This window comes from Corythoichthys intestinalis, chromosome 8 (genome assembly GCF_030265065.1).
Source record: "Corythoichthys intestinalis isolate RoL2023-P3 chromosome 8, ASM3026506v1, whole genome shotgun sequence".
Taxonomy (NCBI): domain Eukaryota; kingdom Metazoa; phylum Chordata; class Actinopteri; order Syngnathiformes; family Syngnathidae; genus Corythoichthys; species Corythoichthys intestinalis.
The window spans coordinates 44,932,805-44,952,097 of NC_080402.1; the positions used below are offsets into that span (position 1 = coordinate 44,932,805).

At 42.6% G+C, this 19,293-nt stretch overlaps 1 protein-coding gene and 1 long non-coding RNA gene across 3 annotated transcripts in view; both read left to right on the forward strand.

The window, feature by feature from the left end:
- Nucleotides 1-832: 832 nt before the first annotated feature.
- On the forward strand, nt 833-8,658 carry LOC130919976 (uncharacterized). 2 transcript variants are annotated; one of them, XR_009064059.1, is made up of 3 exons: nt 833-969; nt 8,170-8,272; nt 8,372-8,658. It is a non-coding gene; the product is annotated as an uncharacterized LOC130919976 (long non-coding RNA). The 2 variants fall into 2 exon arrangements; XR_009064060.1 differs by lacking the exon at nt 833-969 and adding an exon at nt 6,202-6,349.
- Nucleotides 8,659-11,321: 2,663 nt separating this feature from the next.
- The window catches only part of myo15ab (myosin XVAb), an 83,248-nt gene continuing 75,276 nt past the window's right edge, over nt 11,322-19,293 (forward strand). The window contains exons 1-6 of the mRNA XM_057844729.1: nt 11,322-13,086; nt 17,654-17,764; nt 17,841-18,158; nt 18,274-18,471; nt 18,545-18,786; nt 18,858-19,251. Of these exons, the coding sequence (XP_057700712.1) occupies nt 11,482-13,086; nt 17,654-17,764; nt 17,841-18,158; nt 18,274-18,471; nt 18,545-18,786; nt 18,858-19,251 (2,868 nt within the window). The 5' untranslated portion in view covers nt 11,322-11,481. The remainder of the gene's footprint in view (nt 13,087-17,653; nt 17,765-17,840; nt 18,159-18,273; nt 18,472-18,544; nt 18,787-18,857; nt 19,252-19,293) is intronic.

Consider the following 19,293-nt stretch of genomic DNA (forward strand, 5'->3'; position numbering starts at 1 on the left):
TATATAAGAGGTAATGAAACTGAAATGGCTGCTTTAGAAGAAAAATGGGCAATTTCTTGTTCTTTTTCAGGCAAAGCTCCTTGCAATGTTTGGCAGCCCTCATAGGTCTTGGCCATAGGGTACCTGCTTTTGAGGGGCTCTTTTGACCAAATTCCCACGAAGAAATGGCACTAATGTTTAATTTTGGCCATGGTTTCCCAACATTTTTTTGTGACCTGTTTTATTAGAAATGCCTATCCAAATTTGTATTTTGCATCAATGGGTAAACCAGCAGTCTGATTTTTAATTTTTGACTTTTCAGTCGGCTATAATGAATGAGTTTGAATGGATCCGTTTTGTTGCTTATTTGTAAATAACGTTAACGTAATTAACGATGGATGGGCAAATTGGCTTAAAGTCAACTGTAACTGACATGAGTAAAGGCTACACCAACGATTTACAAAATCAGATTAGATTGCATTAATTACTTAAAAATAGATTTCATAGAATCTGGTTAAATTACATTAAAATAACTAGAGTATACTATGAGGATGTATCCAATTTACTCATGATGAACAATACATCCAAGTTTAAACACTTAACACCATATGGAACACTACGAATATATTGACATCACAGGCCACCTGCGGCGTCCAGTCATTCTGGTGCAAGTGTATGTGTGGAATTCAAGCTCCCAGTGCTTGCCAGCAAAGAATGGGCAGTCGTTAAAAATTCATCCTGTGGCGAGGCCTCGGTGGAGTATCTTTCTCTCTCTGCCTCATTTGCTCCACTTCTGGCCGGTTTCGAAGGTTCATTCTCCAGCTATACAAAAGAAGTTGTGGAGTTGGAGATATCTGCATCACTGAAGTGTGAGCGAAACAGAAGAATTGTTTTCCAATCTCCTTCCCGCTCTTCCGCAGTCTTTGGCGGCACTGCTGAGACTTGGTGAGTGTCACGTGGCAAGGGAACTCCAGTGACGCTGGCAAAATGGTGAGCAACAAAGGGGTTTCCCAAGACCTTTTCTACGTTTCTTGTCAAATTCATTATTATAACATGACATAAAAAACTAAACTTACTCTGTTTGTTTAATAGTATGAATGAAAGTAGATGGTGCAAGTACGATATCTTATTGTTTACACTGTCCTGCAATGATAAAGGATATCAATATTCTAACATCAATATTACTGTACATCATCATTTTTTTTTTTTTTTCCAACAATTTTTTTCCCAATGGTATGAATTTCCCTGTACTGTTAACACCTGATACAGTAGCTTACCAACCAATGCAAACATGTTGTTATTGATTAGTATTGTAGTTTTTTCTGAACTCAGCCTGTCAAATCACCACTCAAGTAGTTGTTGTTCTTCTTGTTCTTTTGGACACTAACTTTGAAGTCCTACTCCTCCATTATTTTTTTTGTCTTGAAACTTGGTATATGTCGCATTGAACAGTATTTATTGATCCCCAGAGCCCGTTTTTTTATTTTTCAGGCCCGATTAATCACAGACTTATATTTGCCTGTAGGTTATGAGTTAGCCAGTAGAGAGTATGTGCACTCATTGTCACAGCCTTTAGCGTGCTGCAGCTTGTCATCTTAAACCAGGGGTGTCCAAACTATTCCACAAAGGGCCGCAGAGGGTTCTGGATTTCATTCCAACAAAACAAGACAACAGCTTTTCCCTAAACTGGTGTTTTACAGGTGTAATCAGTAGATTGCAGTCAGGGTTTGCTTATTTTAGCAGAAGCTTCATTGGTTAAACTGTCTGTGCTCATTTGGTAGGAAAAAAAACGTGGCCCACAGCGGTCCTTGAAGACCAATTTGGACAACCCTGGTTTAAGCCCAAGTCTATGCCCAAGTCAAGGCCACATGTTTGTCGTCACTGTATGACCCGCAAAAACTTACCACAATTCATCTTGTACTTCTTTTAGAAACGACACATAAAAGATGAATTGCTACACACAAGGGATTCTATGTATTATGAACGGGCAATTATTAACTTCCCACACAAAACATATACTCCTTCATAAACACAGTACATCTCAGCATCTGCCAAGTGTATATCATAACGAATAACCTTATAAGTTTGTCAAATCTGTTGATTCTTTTATAATTGCCTTATACAGGGCCTGGGCATGGGTGAGCTAGGCAGTTGCCTAGGGCACATCTAGCAGCAGGGGTGCCTATTTGCTTTGGGGGGGAAAAATACCCAGAAAATAATTTCACACATTTTCTAACATATCAAGTACGTTTAAATAGGCTACATATAAAAAAATATTTGCCATTGCCTGGATTGTTTTAGGCACCTGCTATTTTGTTGTACATATGAGGCAGGGAGGAACAGTCCAAACTGACAGTATGTGAGCAGATCTACTTCACAAAAAAGGACAAATTATGGCAGGTGATAAAATCAAAAGTCATTCACACTCACTGTTTCAAAACGAAACTATAATTATCACATAACAATAAACTAAATAGCATAGCTAGCAATTAATTAAATACTGTAACTGTAACTGAAACATTAACTAAATAAATAATTAGCATAGAACATGAAGTTTAAATGTTATTTACATCTGCAGTGCTGCAGTGCATGCTGGGAGGCATGTTGTACGACGACAGTCTTGACAGCAGGTGGCAGCAGAGGTTGTCTGTCCCTCCCAAGGGAAGTGAAAGATTACATTGAGCAGTGATGGCCAAATGAAGCTTCTTGAAGCATAGAAGCTTTGCATCCAACTGTTTCAAAGATTTATGATGGTTCATTTACTCTATGGCGCTACCAAATGGTCATGAAGTCCAAGGGGCAAACAGTGTTGAGAATTCCATAGCTATTTGTCCAAGAAAATGATACGAATGTGCTTGTGTTACTGTATGAGCAAAATGCAACAAGTCCTATTGGGATAATTTGCTATTCAGTTATATTTAGAAATAATAGCTTCTACAGTGTTTTGGCAAAATATTAAAAAAAAAAAAAATAAAAAAAAGAAAGAAAAGAAAGAAAAAAAGAAAAAAAAAGGGGGGGGGGGGGGGGGAACAACTTTATAGCTATTTTTTAAGGGGTAGGGGCTCCTAGCTACACATTGCCTAGGGCACCTAGTCACCCAGGGCCGCACACAAATGTTAAAATAGACTGGATAGTTCAAAAAGTATTTTGTTGTTTTTTGTTGAAAACCAGGGAAAAACATGTTTTTCAAAAAGCATTTTGGCTAAGTTTACACTAACAGTAAATTGGGAACATTTAACATGTTTAAACTATGTGTATACGCATGATTCAAAATGGAGAGCAGCAGTTACCATCTTCTCTCTATTTTGCTGTAGCTTACTTTTCAAACTTAAAATGTGCGTGCGTGTCTGTGGTTCCAGTAAAATCTTGATTCTCGAAAACTTCACGTGAGGAAATAATGTCTTACAGGGCAGTTGTTGGAAAATCGCTTTTCCACCTTGTGTGCAAAGGATTTCATCATGATTCAAAGGTAAACTTCAATGGGCTTGAAACCATGCAACCATGGCCACTGGCGACAGATTGGAAACAGCTTAATTAGACAGCCTCAGGCTCTTCAAAGTCGCCAAAGCAATACCATTTTTCCCAATATAAAATTCTGGTAGTTCCAACTGAAAACTAAAATGAAGACAATCTGCTGATTTGACCATTTAGTAAAAAGAAAGGATATGTGTAATTTAGACGTATTTAAATCTGTCTGTACACACAATTGATAAGCAGTTTGTTTTGCTTTTTTTTTATTCTTAATGATATAATAATAAAAAAATAAAAAATAAAAAATAAAACATTACGTGACGAACCAAGTAATGTACTCCACAACTGTAACTTTTGGCACACTATTTCGCCTGCTACAAATGTGTTTTGACTATGACTGATGGCTATAACTACAATGGGTCTAAGGAAGTAATTGAAATAGAAAATGGATTGATCAATTTATCAGAGTAATTATTAGTAAAGTTATTCATTCATCTTTTGTACTGCTCACAAAGTTACAGGGGAGCTGAGCCTATCCCAGCTAATTTTGAGCAGGAGGCAAGGCACACCTGCACACACAACTAGTTCTCTGCCACCTATTCATGCTCAGTTTCACACATATGGACAGTTCATCATGCTGTCCAGAGTATTTACTGCAGGTTGGTTTTAAAAGTCAAGAAGATTTGGCATGCTTGCCCTTCTTCAATACCATTGCTATGATGCATTTGTACATGTGTTATGTACTATATAGGACAGGACAGGCAAAATTCATGTATTCAGTTCAGCTGTCCTTCGCAGCCCTGTTGAGAGGTACCTGAATACTGCTTGCAGGTGTATTGCTAAACCACTAGATAGCAGCAGTGTGTGCGTGCGTGTGTGTCTACGTGTTGGTGTGTGTGCGTTTGTGTGTGAATGCCTGATGAACTCTCATCTGTGTGCTTTTCTGTTGTGCACCCCACACCCCAAGTTCCAGTTGGAAGACCACTTGCCTGAGTTCGGCCTCGCTTCCAGACTGATTGGATACTTTTATTCATGTTCAAAGGCAGTGTGAACAATTACAGATTTTTTTTTTTAAAAAAGGGCCAAAAGAAAAGCACATAAAACTGGATGCCTGCCCGCGTGTGCTCTTTGCCACTTGGTAATGATCAGATAGCCTTACGCTTCATGGAGCAAAAGATCACTATCTGGCAACCCAACACTTGGCGGGACAGATCTGGCAATCCGAGCTCAGGGGAATAATTTGGTTGATGGCACTCATAATCACAGCCCTGACACTGATCCTTCTCAGGGGCCCTTGTCTCGGACTGAGTCGTTCGCCCTGATACCGATACCTGACGAGAACACGTCATGCGTGGGTGTGTCTCTGAATCTTCGTGCAACTGGGTGGAAGCTGGCTGCGTGTCAACTCTAGAGGAAAGTTATACAGGGTGTTCCAAAATGGTTGATCCCATTCTAAATGCCCATATCCCGGAAACTACTTGATGGATCTTAATGAAACTAAACACACTTTATATTGAACGTCATGAGTTTTATTGGTTAAATTTACAAAGAAGACTACAAATATTTGTTGGTTCTATGACAGATTTTCATAAATGTTCAATATGAGGGCCGCCAGTGACTCTGCACACGTCGAGTCGGTATTCGAGCTCGTGCCAAACTCACTGTAGCATGTCTTCGGTAACATTTTCCAGTGCAGCTGTAATTCTCTGTTTCAGTTCTTCAATGTTAGCTGCTGGAAGATGAGGTACGAAGACTAGTCCTTTCACATAACCCCAGAGGAAAAAAATCACACAGAGAAAGGTCGGAAATGCCTTTTCTTTTGAAGGGAACGGCATTTCTCAAACTGAAAAGATAGAAATGCCAAACGTACACATAAAAACTTGAAACATTTCTACACAAGCTGTGAAAATTTGAAGTCATTCCAACGAAAATTGTCAAAATTATTGGCCTACGAAATGGGGTCAAACATTTTTGGAACACCCTGTATTATGGAAAATTGAAGGACGGATGGACTTAGCTCTTACTTGACACACAAAGACACCATCAAGATTTATCATTTTATCATGGTTCCTTAATGTAGTTACCAGACCGTTTTTATTAGACAGGATTTCTATCATTGAGATGAGGTAGGTGGTATAGCCAGGTGCAATGAAGTACTGCCTTCACCAGTGAAAACAATCAATGTTTTTCCGGTTTAATAGGGGCTCTGATACATTCACAATTTGCTCTTTTTTTAGACTTGACAAGCAGTTTCAACCTTAGTTGTTATGGTACCAAAAACCATATTTGGTGTTGGTCCCACAGTGAGGAGGAAGATGGGTGATTTAAGCTTATTTCTTCAAAACGAAAAACAGAGGGTTACCTTTAATTCTTGATCCTTGGGCTTTTTTGTTAAAGGTAACCTACATGGTAATAAGACACCTGTAAAATACGTTTTTGTTTTATTTTTTTTGTCTTGTTATTTTAATGGTACAATTCTAAAGATTTAAGACATGGCATAATGAGTTGATGTCCACTGAGGAAAACCTAGTATCTCCTTTGTGATATATGTGTAGCATCCCCCATCTCATCCTTTCTCTTTGCCGCCCTCGTCGTCTCTGTCAACCTTTTGTATTATTTATGCCCCGCCCCCTCTGCCGGTACCCGGCACTCTCGGGTTTCACCTGTAGAGCAGGATGACAAATTAAGACTCCTTATGCCAGCGGCCACAAGAAACCCCTGCCAAAGGCATACTGCAAACAGTTGTACACAGAGCAAGGGTTGAGTGAGTGGAACGTGCCATCAACGGATGGAGATGGTGTGGGGTAGAAGAAAAGTGTAACCTGAAGACTTTTTCTTTATATTCTATCTCATAGCTGCCTGCAGAGGAAGAAACCATTGGAATACGGCCAAGATTCTGGTGATGTCAACGTTTCAGTTTAATGTACTAGTTGCTTGACTGTAATTGGTTATTGTCGGTGTGTGTGTGGGGGGGGGGGGGGGGGGGCGTGATGGTGGGGTGGTTGGGTTGCCAGATTGTTATTTACAAGAGGCTACTGACCTGATATCATATATATTCTGTATGAGAATACAGTATCTACTGTATCAGCTGTGATAAGAGACTTTAGTGAAAGTAACAAACAAGGCCAGTAGATCAGTCTGAAAGAAAGGTTTGATTCAATTTTTTTTGCTATTGTTTTTTTCTTTACCATTAGCTAAAGATACCGATTGAAGGCATGTATTGTTACTTATCCAAGGTCTTGAGAGAGCTAAACACAGCTAAATTAACAAAGAAGGACAGCATTTCCGAGGTCATGATTAGCCCTAATAGCTTGGAATTGAATTATTATTATCATTTATTCATTTATTGCACAACTGAAATCAGTTCGTAAGTGTCTTAACAACATATCCATGAGAACTTTAGGTCAAAATATCACTTGAATATTATTTATAAAGTGGGTACCACAATGATCACGAAATTTTTGAGGGGCAAGCCTTTTTCATGTAAATGAGCAAATGCTCAAACCATCACCCTGAGGGGTCCCCAACCTTTTTTGCACCACGGACCGGTGTGATTTGGGTCTTTTTTTTCACGGACCGGTGTTTTGACAAATTTTGCAACCCATCAAAAACTGCAACTATGCGGTTCTGCGCATGCGCGTAACATTAAAAATGGCCGCGAATGCAGCGATTCCAAAGTAAACACTACAAACTTTCTTTAAAGAAAGGAATATTAACTTACGTTTGATCGTGGATGGAAATGTAGAAAAGTTCTCCTCTGACCCATTCTGCCGTGTTAACAGCACACCGCTAACGCCTTCGCCGTGTCGTTAAGCATTAATTAAGAAGCCCGCTTCACAAAGATGCGATGTTGGAAAGTGTAGCAAGGTTTTCAGTGTTCTTGTAGCGCTGTCAGGATATTCCGGAATGACTTTAATTGTCTCAAATGTACGTTTAAGGTCGCCGTCATTTGCGATCTCTACAAGCTGATCCTCCTGTTGCACAGACATGCTCGAATCACTCAGTTTATTCACAAACGGGTCACGAATCCACTCTTTTGCAGTTCGTGGGTCTTCGAGGTTGTAGACTCATCCTCTGGCTCGTCAGGTACTCTTTTTTGCCGTAAAAAAATCACTCCAGAGACGTCTGTTTTCCAGTCATTTTCGCTCATGTGGGGGAACAAATGTGCTGCGTCCGCGACCTAATCATACGTTATTATGAAGGACAAGCGCACATAGATATATTATATATACAAAACAAGATGTACTGCTTGCAATCCAATCAATGGGCTTCTATTACAACATTATAATCTTTTCTGTAGTATTATATCGAGAGTAGACATGGATATTGATGTGTTAAGCAGGGGCACAGGCCAAAGTTAATTCGGCCAGAATGCTGTCGTTAATAAAATATTATTTATGTGCGGCCCGGTAGGAAATGCGCCACAAACCGGTACCGGTGCACGGCCCAGTGGATGGGGACCCCTGACTACCCTCTTCTGAATGGTGCTTTTTTTGAAACAGGTCTTTTGGAGGATATGCCATGGGAGAAAATTGTGCAAATCTTTGCAAGTTGTGAGGTGTTCCATTACCACCACCCATATTATTCCAGACTTTATCCAACGTATTTTGTGAAAGCTGGACAAGCTCAACATCACATTTTGATGGCTTCTTTTTTAAAAATTAATTTTGGAGGGTTTTGAAACACTTAATAACCATCCTTATATCCACTTCTTTTCAGGAGGCTTCATGGGGACCAGATTCAGACAGTGTAGAGCTCTGGCAAGGCGGACGTGCCCTCACACAGCACAAATCCATCCAGGCATATCTAAACTCTCTTAAAGGTCAGACTCCGTCGCATTTTGTTTCTCTCTTCTGAACATATCAGCTCTCATTTTTCATACTAAAAGTCAAGCCAATGTTTGTGTTTAAATCTCTTTCAGTATTTGGGGGGTTGATGGTGGTGAACTGCTAGCTAACTCGTGGCAAAATGCCTGGCAAGAAAGATCCCAAGAAGGACGACAAAAAAAAGGGCGGCAAACCTGAACCCGAGAAAAAGAAAGAGGAAGAAAAGAAAGGGAAGGATGACAAGAAAGGCGGTAAGGAGGACAAGAAAGCAGGGAAGGATGACAAGAAAGGAGTGAAAGATGACAAAAAGGGAGGGAAAGATGATAAGAAAGCAGGGAAGGATGACAAGAAAGGGAAGGATGATCGTAAAGGAAAAGATGATAAGAAGGGTGGAAAGGATGATAAAAAAAGGAAAGACAAAGGAAAGGGAAAGAAAGTGGAATCGGAGGAGGAGGAGGAGGAAGAGGAGGATGAGAACGAACTCCTAGATGATGAAGAAGAGGATGAGGAGTTTAGTGAAGAAGAAGAGGAGGAAGATGACCGGAGGGGTCGGGGGCGAGGTGGTCGTGGGGCAGTGCCAAAAGGAAGACGGAGGAGAGGCGTTGAAGACTCAGATGAAGATGAGGACGAGGAGGAGGAAGAAGAGGACGAGGAAGAGGAGGAACCTAAAAAGAAATCCAAAGATGGCCACCGTCATAGAGATGGGCGGTCCGATGCTGACCCAAAGACGAAAAAAGGGAAAAAGAGAGAGGAGGACGTTTCGCACCCTATTCGTGAAATCCCCAAAAAAGGCTTAAAGAACATGTCCCGCATGTTTATGAAGTTTTCCGGTTTCAAGCGGCGGAGAAACAGCAGGAAGAAACTCAAAAGCACGTCACGCTTGTTTCTTGGCCTAGGCAAGAGACGGAACCGACTGGCTAAGAAGAAGCGCCGCAAGTCCATGTTAAAGAACACATCTCGCTTCATGATGAGGTTCAAGGCCAGCAAGAAGAAAAAGAAGGAAGCCAAGGAAAAGGCAGCAAAAGATGGGAAGAAGCCCACCTACATGTTGTTGCGCCTGGGCGGTAACTCATCTGAGAAGAAGACTGGCTTCTTCAAGGGTTTATTCGGAAAGAAAAATGGCTCCACTGGCGGGTTCAAAGGCAGAAGTACAGTGCTGGGTCGAGTCGCTGCAGCCGCTAAATGGCTGAACAATCGTTTTGTGTTCAAAAAGATGCTAGGGCATGCTGAGCAGCAGAACTGGGAGGGGCACAATGGGCACAGCCGCCGACGCCGCCTCCACGGCTACCACAATCATGGCTATGAGCAGTGGGAAGACCATCATGCATATGATCAAAATAATGGTTATGGGCCCTTCGAAAATGGCTATGGTGATGAGGTGGGTTATGGAGGCATAGATCCATATGGTTACTATGACGATGCAGCAGGGACAGACTACCAGGATTTAGGGTACTATGAAGATGAAGGAATCTATGACCCCAATTTGGAATATTATGCACAAGGTACTTATGACGAGTCTACAGGGGCCTACTATGACCCGAACGGGATTGTCCAAGGGTACTACGACAACCACGAACCAGCATTTTATGGCTACCAACAACAAGCAATGCCAATGCATGATGAAGTGGGTCTAGATCCCTATGTGCCAGTAGGTGAGGATCAAATGTATGGGCTCCATCAGGCTCAGATTCATTATGATGGGCAAGCTATTACTTATGGCAGTGGGCAAGCCGATTACTATGACAGTAGGCAAGCATATTTCAATAATGGCAATGCAGCAGCTCTGGAATTGCAAGGTGACGCTCTACCAAACTACCATGATATTATGAGTGTACCACACCAAGACTACGCTCAACAGATGGTTGGTTTTCCACCACTTGGCCACCAGGTCTCTGAAGGGCAAGCAATGGGCATACAGGGTCTGTATGGAGACCAGTACGTAGACCATATAGATAGTTATGTGGATGATACTGGTGGGCTTCAGGGTGCTGAGACATTCCGAGTTCCCAGACCTCAAGTGCGCCTTTTTGGAAAAGAGCGCCTTGAAGTTCCACTTCCTCCTCCACCTAACCTTCCACCTGATCCAGAATTTGAAGACATGTCTGATATTCAGTATGAAGACCAGATACCTCTTGCGCCAGGTCATTCAACAGGCATGATGTTACAACAGCAAATGATATCTCCACAAGAGCAAATGCTGTCTTACCAGCAGCAATTGCCAGCTATGTCACCACAGCAGCAAATGTTAATGGAGCAAAGTATGCTACCGCCCCAGGTCATGTCCCCACAACACATGTTAACCCCACAGCAAGGTATGTTTCCACAGCAGGGGATGCTGCCACAGCAAGGAATGTCTGCTCCAATTATTATTCCACAATCAATGATGTCACCAGAGGAGCAAGGTGCAATATCACAGCAAACAGGGATGTTGCCACAAATGATTCTACCTCAAGCAATTATACCGCCAGAAGAGCAGATAATGTTGCAGCAGCAGATGTCAACTCACCAGGGTTACGGTCTTCCCTCAATCCCTACGCCAACTGCAATGATTATCAAGCAAGCTGGCATGTCACCCCAGCCTACCCGCCGCATGCCAGCATCTCCAAGTCCTTCCCGACGCTCTGTCATGATCCCCTCCCCTCAAGTACCATTTCACCCCGATCCCATGGCCTCAGTGGTACCGTCACCAATGCTGGCACAGAGACAAGTTCCCTCCCCACATCCAGTCACGAGGAATAGTATCATAAATGCCCAAAGACCCCACTCTGTTTTTTCACAGCAAATTTCGCCTCTCCCCTCACCCCAGGCTCGTCCAAGGATGTCCCAATCTCAGCCTCCTCTTGCAAGGGTACCCTCTCCATCTTATTCCCCCCATGCCTCCATGATTCAGCGAAGTCCTCCACCTTCACCAAGGACCTCAGTGATACAGCGCTCTCCTACTTCTTCACCACGGGCCTCCATGAGAATGCGAAGTATGTCAGCATCACCCCCTCCTGCCGGCAATCCATTTGGTGGGAGAAGGTTGACTGCTCAACCCTCTCCAAATCCTGTTTCTCCTGCTCTCTCTCCTCAACTCAGTCCAAGACAATCTCCCACTCAATCTCGCCGGAGTTTATCCCCAAAAGGCCCTCGGCAGTCGTCGCCCACTCTCTCTCGTCGCTCAACTCGGCTCCTCAGGGATCCCACACCCCTAACCAGACCCAGGATGGGGGGAAATGTACCTTTAGGAACTGTCAGACCCTCACCTATGGGCCTCAGAGGGCGTCCAGCACCCCCACCCACCCAGAATGTCCGTCCATTTCGTACCGCTTCTATAAGAAGCAATAGATCTTCTGTTCTTACTATAGACTCCTCTCATCATTCTTCTCCTTTTCAGTCACCTCACATGATACACCGTACCCCAATTGGGAGGCGGGAGTCTGGCCATTTTCCACGGCGTCCCATGGCCCGTGGGCGTCCACTTGTGGCTCAAAATTCTTTTAGGAGGATGCCTCCCACTTCACCCTCAATCAAGCACATGTCACAACCCGTATCACCACGTCTCTACATACAACATTCTAGTATGTCTCCCCCCCTTTTGCCCCCTCCTTATGTGGATCCTTTCACCGATCCAATTGCTACCCCTGCCTCACCAATACTATCTAGCGCCTTGCAAAATCAAGCTATCAGACAGGCCCCTTTAACTTCCCCTTTCGGTTCTCCAGTCGTCCCAGGTGTTGGCATAGACGGAATGGCAGCCCAATATACAGATCCTCCTTTATCCCCTTTGCTTCCTGCTGCAATGCAAAATCAAGCCCTTCGAGATGCCACCTACATTTCACCACTGACTCCTCAAGAGACACCCGGGATCCCTTCTACTCCACTATTACCTGGAGCGCTGGAGAATCAAGCTGTGAGAGATGCATCTTACAGTTCTACTCTGCAGCATCCACTGTCTCTGAACAGGCAGTCTATAGCGCATTCCTCTCCTATGGTGTCCAGAGCCCTACAAAATCAGGCAGTTAGAGATGCATCCTATATTTCTCCTCTGCAAAGTCCACTATCTCCATACAAGCAGCCAATAGCCCCTTCCTCTCCAATGGTGTCTAGAGCACTGCAAAACCAGGTGCTGAGAGATGCGTCCTATGCTTCTCCTCTATCAACATCATTATCTCCTTATGACCAGCCTATGGCTCCTTCATCCCCGATGGTTTCCAGAGCGCTGCAAAACCAGGCAGTGAGAGGTGCCTCCTATGTGTCTCCCCTTCAAAGACCTCAGTCTCCATACGCCCCATCTGGGAATTTGTCTCCAGTACTGTCCGGGGCCATGAGACACGGTCAGGCACTCAGGGGTGTAGCTTCTTATCCTACTCCTCAGTTCCACTCTCCATATGGACAGACATATGTTACTGGGTATGATTACATATCGGAGCCTGGTCCAGCACCCCTGCTCTATGATGCTTTGCAGAACCGCTCCGACTTTCAGAACGTCGCGTCTTTAAGATCCCCAATGATGCAACGACATAACCCTTACGCACCCGTCAGCCCCAAACTTCATAGCGCACTGCAGCAGAACCCAAATCTCCGTCAAGCATCTTATCAGACTACGTTTCAATTTAGATCACCCTACGCACCTCAGTCACCTTCTTCGCCAATGCTGGCAAGTGCCATACAAAATCCACAACTAATGCAGGCATCGTACCGGCTGCCAGACGGAACCTTGGTATCACCTCATGCTAATCCACGTTCTTCACCACATCTTGGTCAAGCCATGCAAAACCAGCAAATCAGGGGAGCATCATACGTTTTGCCTGATGGATCAATTATAAGGGTGGGTATTAAAGCTATAAATGTATCTGAAGTATACTTACCCTAATGCTGGATATTTCTCATGTATTACATTTTTGGGCTTTTATTGACACACCGTATTCCTCCTCTAATGATGTTAATGACATAAAATAACACTCCATCCATTACTATTATTAAATACCATTAGATAAATCATTGGTCTTTTTCCTTAGTCAAGTCTTATAAATCCTGTACATTTGCCAAATATTCAAACTGGTCTCTACCATTTCCATACATAACTGATTCTGCAAAGGATTTGACAGCATTTCCCTTGGAAAAATGAAACATTGTGATCTATATAAATCATAGATGTCAGGGGTCTCATAAATTGTCTTCCTTTTACTGTGACAATGTGCACTTTGTTCTTCGAAGCTTAATTGTACATTTATTATGCTTATTTGCAGTAGTAGATGAAGTGCTCACTTTTTTTATTTAAGTAAAAGTACAGATACAGGGGCAAAAAAATCACTGAAGTAGAAGTACAAGTATTCAAAAAATAATCAAGTAAAAGTACAAAAGTACTTGCTTTAAAATTTACTTTACAAGAAAAAGTAAAAGTATTTTCTCCCGATGCAAAAATGTAATATGTAATATACAGTATATTTATACACTATGTATATACATTATATATATAGATACAGTATGTATATACAGTGTGTGTGTACATATATATATACATACACACACACACACACACACATACAGTGGGGAGAACAAGTATTTGATACACTGCCGAAAAAAACAGAAAATCACGTTGTATGATTTTTAAATAATAAATTTGCTTTTAATTGCATGAAATAAGTATTTGATACATCACAAAAATCTAACTTAATATTTGGTACAGAAACCTTTGTTTGCTATTACAGATACCAAACATTTCCTGTAGTCCTTGACAAGGTTTGCACACACTGCAGAAGGGATTTTGGCCCACTCCTCCATGCAGATCTTCTCCAGAGCCTTCAGGTTTCGGGGCTGCTGCCGGGCAACACGGACTTTCAGCTCCCTCCATAGATTTTCTATCGGGTTCAGTTCTGGTGACTGGCTAGGCCACTCCAGGACCTTAAGATGCTTCTTACGGAGTCACTCTTTAGTTGCCTTGGCTGTGTGCTTTGGGTCATTGTCATGCTGGAAGACCCAGCCACGACCCATCTTCAGGGATCTCACTGAAGGAAGGAGGATGTCAGCCAAGATCTGGCGATACATAGCCCCATCCATCCTCCCCTCAATACGGTGCAGTCGTCCAGTACCCTTGGCAGAGAAGCAGCCCCAAAAAAAGATGTTTCCTCCTCCATGTTTCACGGTTGGGATGGTGTTCTTGGGGTTGTACTCATCCTTCTTTTTCCTCCAAACACGACGAGCCGAGTTTAGACCAAAAAGTACAATTTCGGTCTCATCCGACCACATGACCTTCTCCCATTGCTCCTCTGGATCATCCAGATGGTCAGTGGCAAACTTCAGACGTGTCTTTTGACATGCACTGGCCTCAGCAGCGGGACCTTGCGTGCTCTGTAGGATTTTAATCCATGACGGCATAATGTGTTTCCGATGGTTTTCTTCGTGACTGTGGTTCCAGCTCTCTTCAGGTCATTGACCAGGTCCTGCCGTGTAGTTCTGGGCTGATCCCTCACCTTCCTCATGATCAGTGATGCCCCACGAGGTGAGATCTTGCATGGAGCCCCAAAACGAGGCAGATTGACCGTCAACTTGAACTTCTTCCATTTTCTAATAATCGCTCCAACAGTTGTTACCTTCTCACCAAGCTGCTTGCTTATTTTCCTGTAGCCCATCCCAGCCTTGTGCAGGTCTATTATTTTATCCCTGATATCCTTACACAGCTCTTTGGTCTTAGCCATTGTGGAGAGGTTGGAGTTTGTTTGTTTGAGCATGTGAACAGGTGTCATTTATACAGGTAACAAGTTCAAACAGGTGCAGTTACTTCCGGTAATGAGTGGAGAATAGGAGGGGTTCTTAAAAAAGAACTAAGAGCCAAAATATTTACTAGTTGGTAATGTATCAAATACTTATTTCATGCAGTTAAATACAAATTTATTATTTAAAAATTATACAATGTGATTTTCTGGATTTTTGTATTAGATTCCGTCTCTCACAGTTGAAGAGAACTTATTATACAAATTACAGTCCTCTACATGGCTTGCAAGTGGGAAAACCAGCAAAATCGGCAGTGGATCAAATACTTGTTCTCCCCACTGTACAGTGCCTTGCAAAAGTATTCGGCCCCCTTGAACCTTGCAACCTTTCGCCACATTTCAGGCTTCAAACATAAAGATATAAAATTTTAATTTTTTGTCAAGAATCAACAACAAGTGGAACAACATTTATTGGATAATTTAAACTTTTTTAACAAATAAAAAACTGAAAAGTGGGGCGTGCAATATTATTCGGCCCCCTTGCGTTAATACTTTGTAGCGCCACCTTTTGCTCCAATTACAGCTGCAAGTCGCTTGGGGTATGTTTCTATCAGTTTTGCACATCGAGAGACTGACATTCTTGCCCATTCTTCCTTGCAAAACAGCTCGAGCTCAGTGAGGTTGGATGGAGAGTGTTTGTGAACAGCAGTCTTCAGCTCTTTCCACAGATTCTCGATTGGATTCAGGTCTGGACTTTGACTTGGCCATTCTAACTCCTGGATACGTTTATTTTTTAACCATTCCATTGTAGATTTGGCTTTATGTTTTGGATCATTGTCCTGTTGGAAGATAAATCTCCGTCCCAGTCTCAGGTCTTATGCAGATACCAACAGGTTTTCTTCCAGAATGTTCCTGTATTTGGCTGCATCCATCTTCCCGTCAATTTTAACCATCTTCCCTGTCCCTGCTGAAGAAAAGCAGGCCCAAACCATGATGCTGCCACCACCATGTTTGACAGTGGGGATGGTGTGTTCAGGGTGATGAGCTGTGTTGCTTTTACGCCAAACATATCGTTTTGCATTGTGGCCAAAAAGTTCAATTTTGGTTTCATCTGACCAGAGCACCTTCTTCCACATGTTTGGTGTGTCTCCCAGGTGGCTTGTGGCAAACTTTAAACGAGACTTTTTATGGATATCTTTGAGAAATGGCTTTCTTCTTGCCACTCTTCCATAAAGGCCAGATTTGTGCAGTGTACGACTGATTGTTGTCCTATGGACAGACGCTCCCACCTCAGCTGTAGATCTCTGCAGTTCATCCAGAGTGATCATGGGCCTCTTGGCTGCATCTCTGATCAGTTTTCTCCTTGTTTGAGAAGAAAGTTTGGAAGGACGGCCGGGTCTTGGTAGATTTGCAGTGGTCTGATGCTCCTTCCATTTCAATATGATGGCTTGCACAGTGCTCCTTGAGATGTTTAAAGCTTGGGAAATCTTTTTGTATCCAAATCCGGCTTTAAACTTCTCCATAACAGTATCTCGGACCTGCCTGGTTTGTTCCTTGGTTTTCATAATGCTCTCTGCACTTTAAACAGAACCCTGAGACTATCACAGAGCAGGTGCATTGATTACGAAGACTTGATTACACACAGGGGGATTCTATTTATCATCATCGGTCATTTAGGACAACATTGGATCATTCAGAGATCCTCACTGAACTTCTGGAGTGAGTTTGCTGCACTGAAAGTAAAGGGGCCGAATAATATTGCACGCCCCACTTTTCAGTTTTTTATTTGTTAAAAAAGTTTAAATTATCCAATAAATGTTGTTCCACTTCACGATTGTGTCCCACTTGTTGTTGATTCTTGACAAAAAAATTAAATTTCATATCTTTATGTTTGAAGCCTGAAATGTGGTGAAAGGTTGCAAGATTCAAGGGGGCCGAATACTTTAGCAAGGCACTGTATATACTGTATGCATATATATGTACTGTATGTATATATATATATATATATATATATATATATATATATATATATATTATATACATATATATATACACTGTATGTATATATGCTTAACTAGCTCAAAAACCGCATAACTTAGCTTAATGGTGGATTGCAAGCAACTATCAAGTGCAAGCCCCCACCAAGTGTACAAAAGTGTGCAGCACCCACCTGAAGGCGCGCTGCTTTCACTGTTGGTTTTTATTGGTCAATATCTTGTTCACTTGCCTAATATTGCGAGTACTAGTGTTGCTACTTGTAGTGCTCAATTACTGTATAGTTGCACGGGGCTTATCGGTTGTGCAAGAGGCATGAAAATAAAACTATCAATTCACAATAAAAACAAACAAACAAAAGCAATGTGTAACACGGGTGACAATTTGAAAAGTAGTGGAGTAAGAAGTACAAATACATGCTGTAAAATGTGGTGAGTTAAAAGTAAATAGTAACACTTCATATTTGTACATTAGTAAAGTACATATACATAAAAATGTACTTAAGAACAGTGACAAAGTACTTTTACTTCATTACATTCCACCACTGTTTATTTGCACCAAAACAAAAGCAAAAAATCTGAATAGGCTAATTTGCCATCAAATGAAGAGTACTATTTTATTGGACAGCAAAAGATTTTGTGTGGTTCTCAAAATGTAGTGTGTCTCTTTCCTTTCTTCACTACACAGGACCCGCGAATTCCCCAATCTCCTAACCTTGCCAGAGCTCTACAGAATCAGGATCTCAGGACTGCTACGTACACTCTACCCGATGGCACAATTATAGATCCTAAAAACCAAGTAACTGTTGATATAAAACTTGTTTTGAATACACATCGTTTATGCCTTTGATAACCGTTAACCTCTTTGCATACAGCAACCTGTCTCCCCAAACCTTGCTAAGGCCCTTAAAAACCCTGCTCTACGTGAAGCATCGTATTCACTGCCTGATGGTACCATCATCATTGACCCAAAAAAACCTAAATCCCCTAACCTTGCGGCAGCACTTCAGAATCCTTACCTAAAATCGGCATCGTACACGCTGCCAGATGGCACAATTATCATTGACCCACGGAAGCCTGTCTCACCGAGCCTTGCCAATGCTCTTCAGAATCCCGCTCTCAGGAATGCCTCCTTTAACCTGCCAGCGGGAGTTCGGGACCCCAGTACACCCATACCGCCAGATCTGCTAAAGGTATGGAATCAACCCTTTGTTGATTATTGAACTAAAGTGGTAAAATACTTCATCTTCTCTAAAACTGCTAAAACTTTTTTTCCCAAAACTTTGTTGTTAACCTGCTCCACAACAGGCTCTTAATAACCCTGCCTTGAAGGGGGCAACCCTTACTCTTCCTGATGGAACCATGATCGTTGACCCAAGAAAACCGAAGAGTCCTACTCTGACCGCTGCCCTTCAAAACCCCTATCTTAAGGGTGTGTCATACACCCTACCGGATGGTACCATCATCATTGACCCTAACAAACCACTCACTCCCGACTTGTCAAAAGTACAAAATCTTTACGCTGCTCATTTTCATGACTTTCTGGATACTATATCAATGTTCTTCTTTCTCCCTTTAGGCACTTGCAAATCCAAACATTCGAAATGCTTCTTATCAGCTCCCTGACGGTTCACTTGTCATCCCTGGTCAGCAGCCTGCGACCCCAAACCTTAGCGCTGCTTTGAGGAAGAACATGGCCCTTCGATCCTCTGACCTCTTCCACCTCCCTCAAAATAGTTTGTTCACAGGTGCACCAAAACCTGACAGTCCGAATCTTTCCTCCGCCCTGAAGAATGATGACTTGCGTGGTCTCCGTTACAGGTCAGGAAGCAGACCGTAGATATTAACTGGAGTGTGTGAAATAGTTAATTTGCAACACATTTGCCCCACAGGCTGCCTGATGGCTCCATATTGACAAGGCGGTTCCACAATCCAAACCTGGCCAACGCAATACAAAACCAACAGCTTCGCTATGCTTCATATAGGACCCCAACTGCACTATATGGCACAGATAATCGCTACACCACAGTCCCACCCTACGGGCCTCACTCAGGCCATTGGGCCCGCAATGCTAGAGGAGGCGGTGATACAGGGGAGGACGTGTGGGCAGCTGAGAGAGTTTTACCCCATGGCACGGTCCAGCAATTGGCCAAGTGGTCTATGTATAGAGAGACAGGTGTGTTAGATGGATATTTACCCACACCCAAAATTGAGAATGAAGAGCTTCAGGATCCAAATTGGACCCCTATTCGAGAGAAGGTTCCTGGGCAGAGCTGGTATGACAAGGTAATATGGACTTCTCAGAGAATCATCTCGGATCTAGATCAT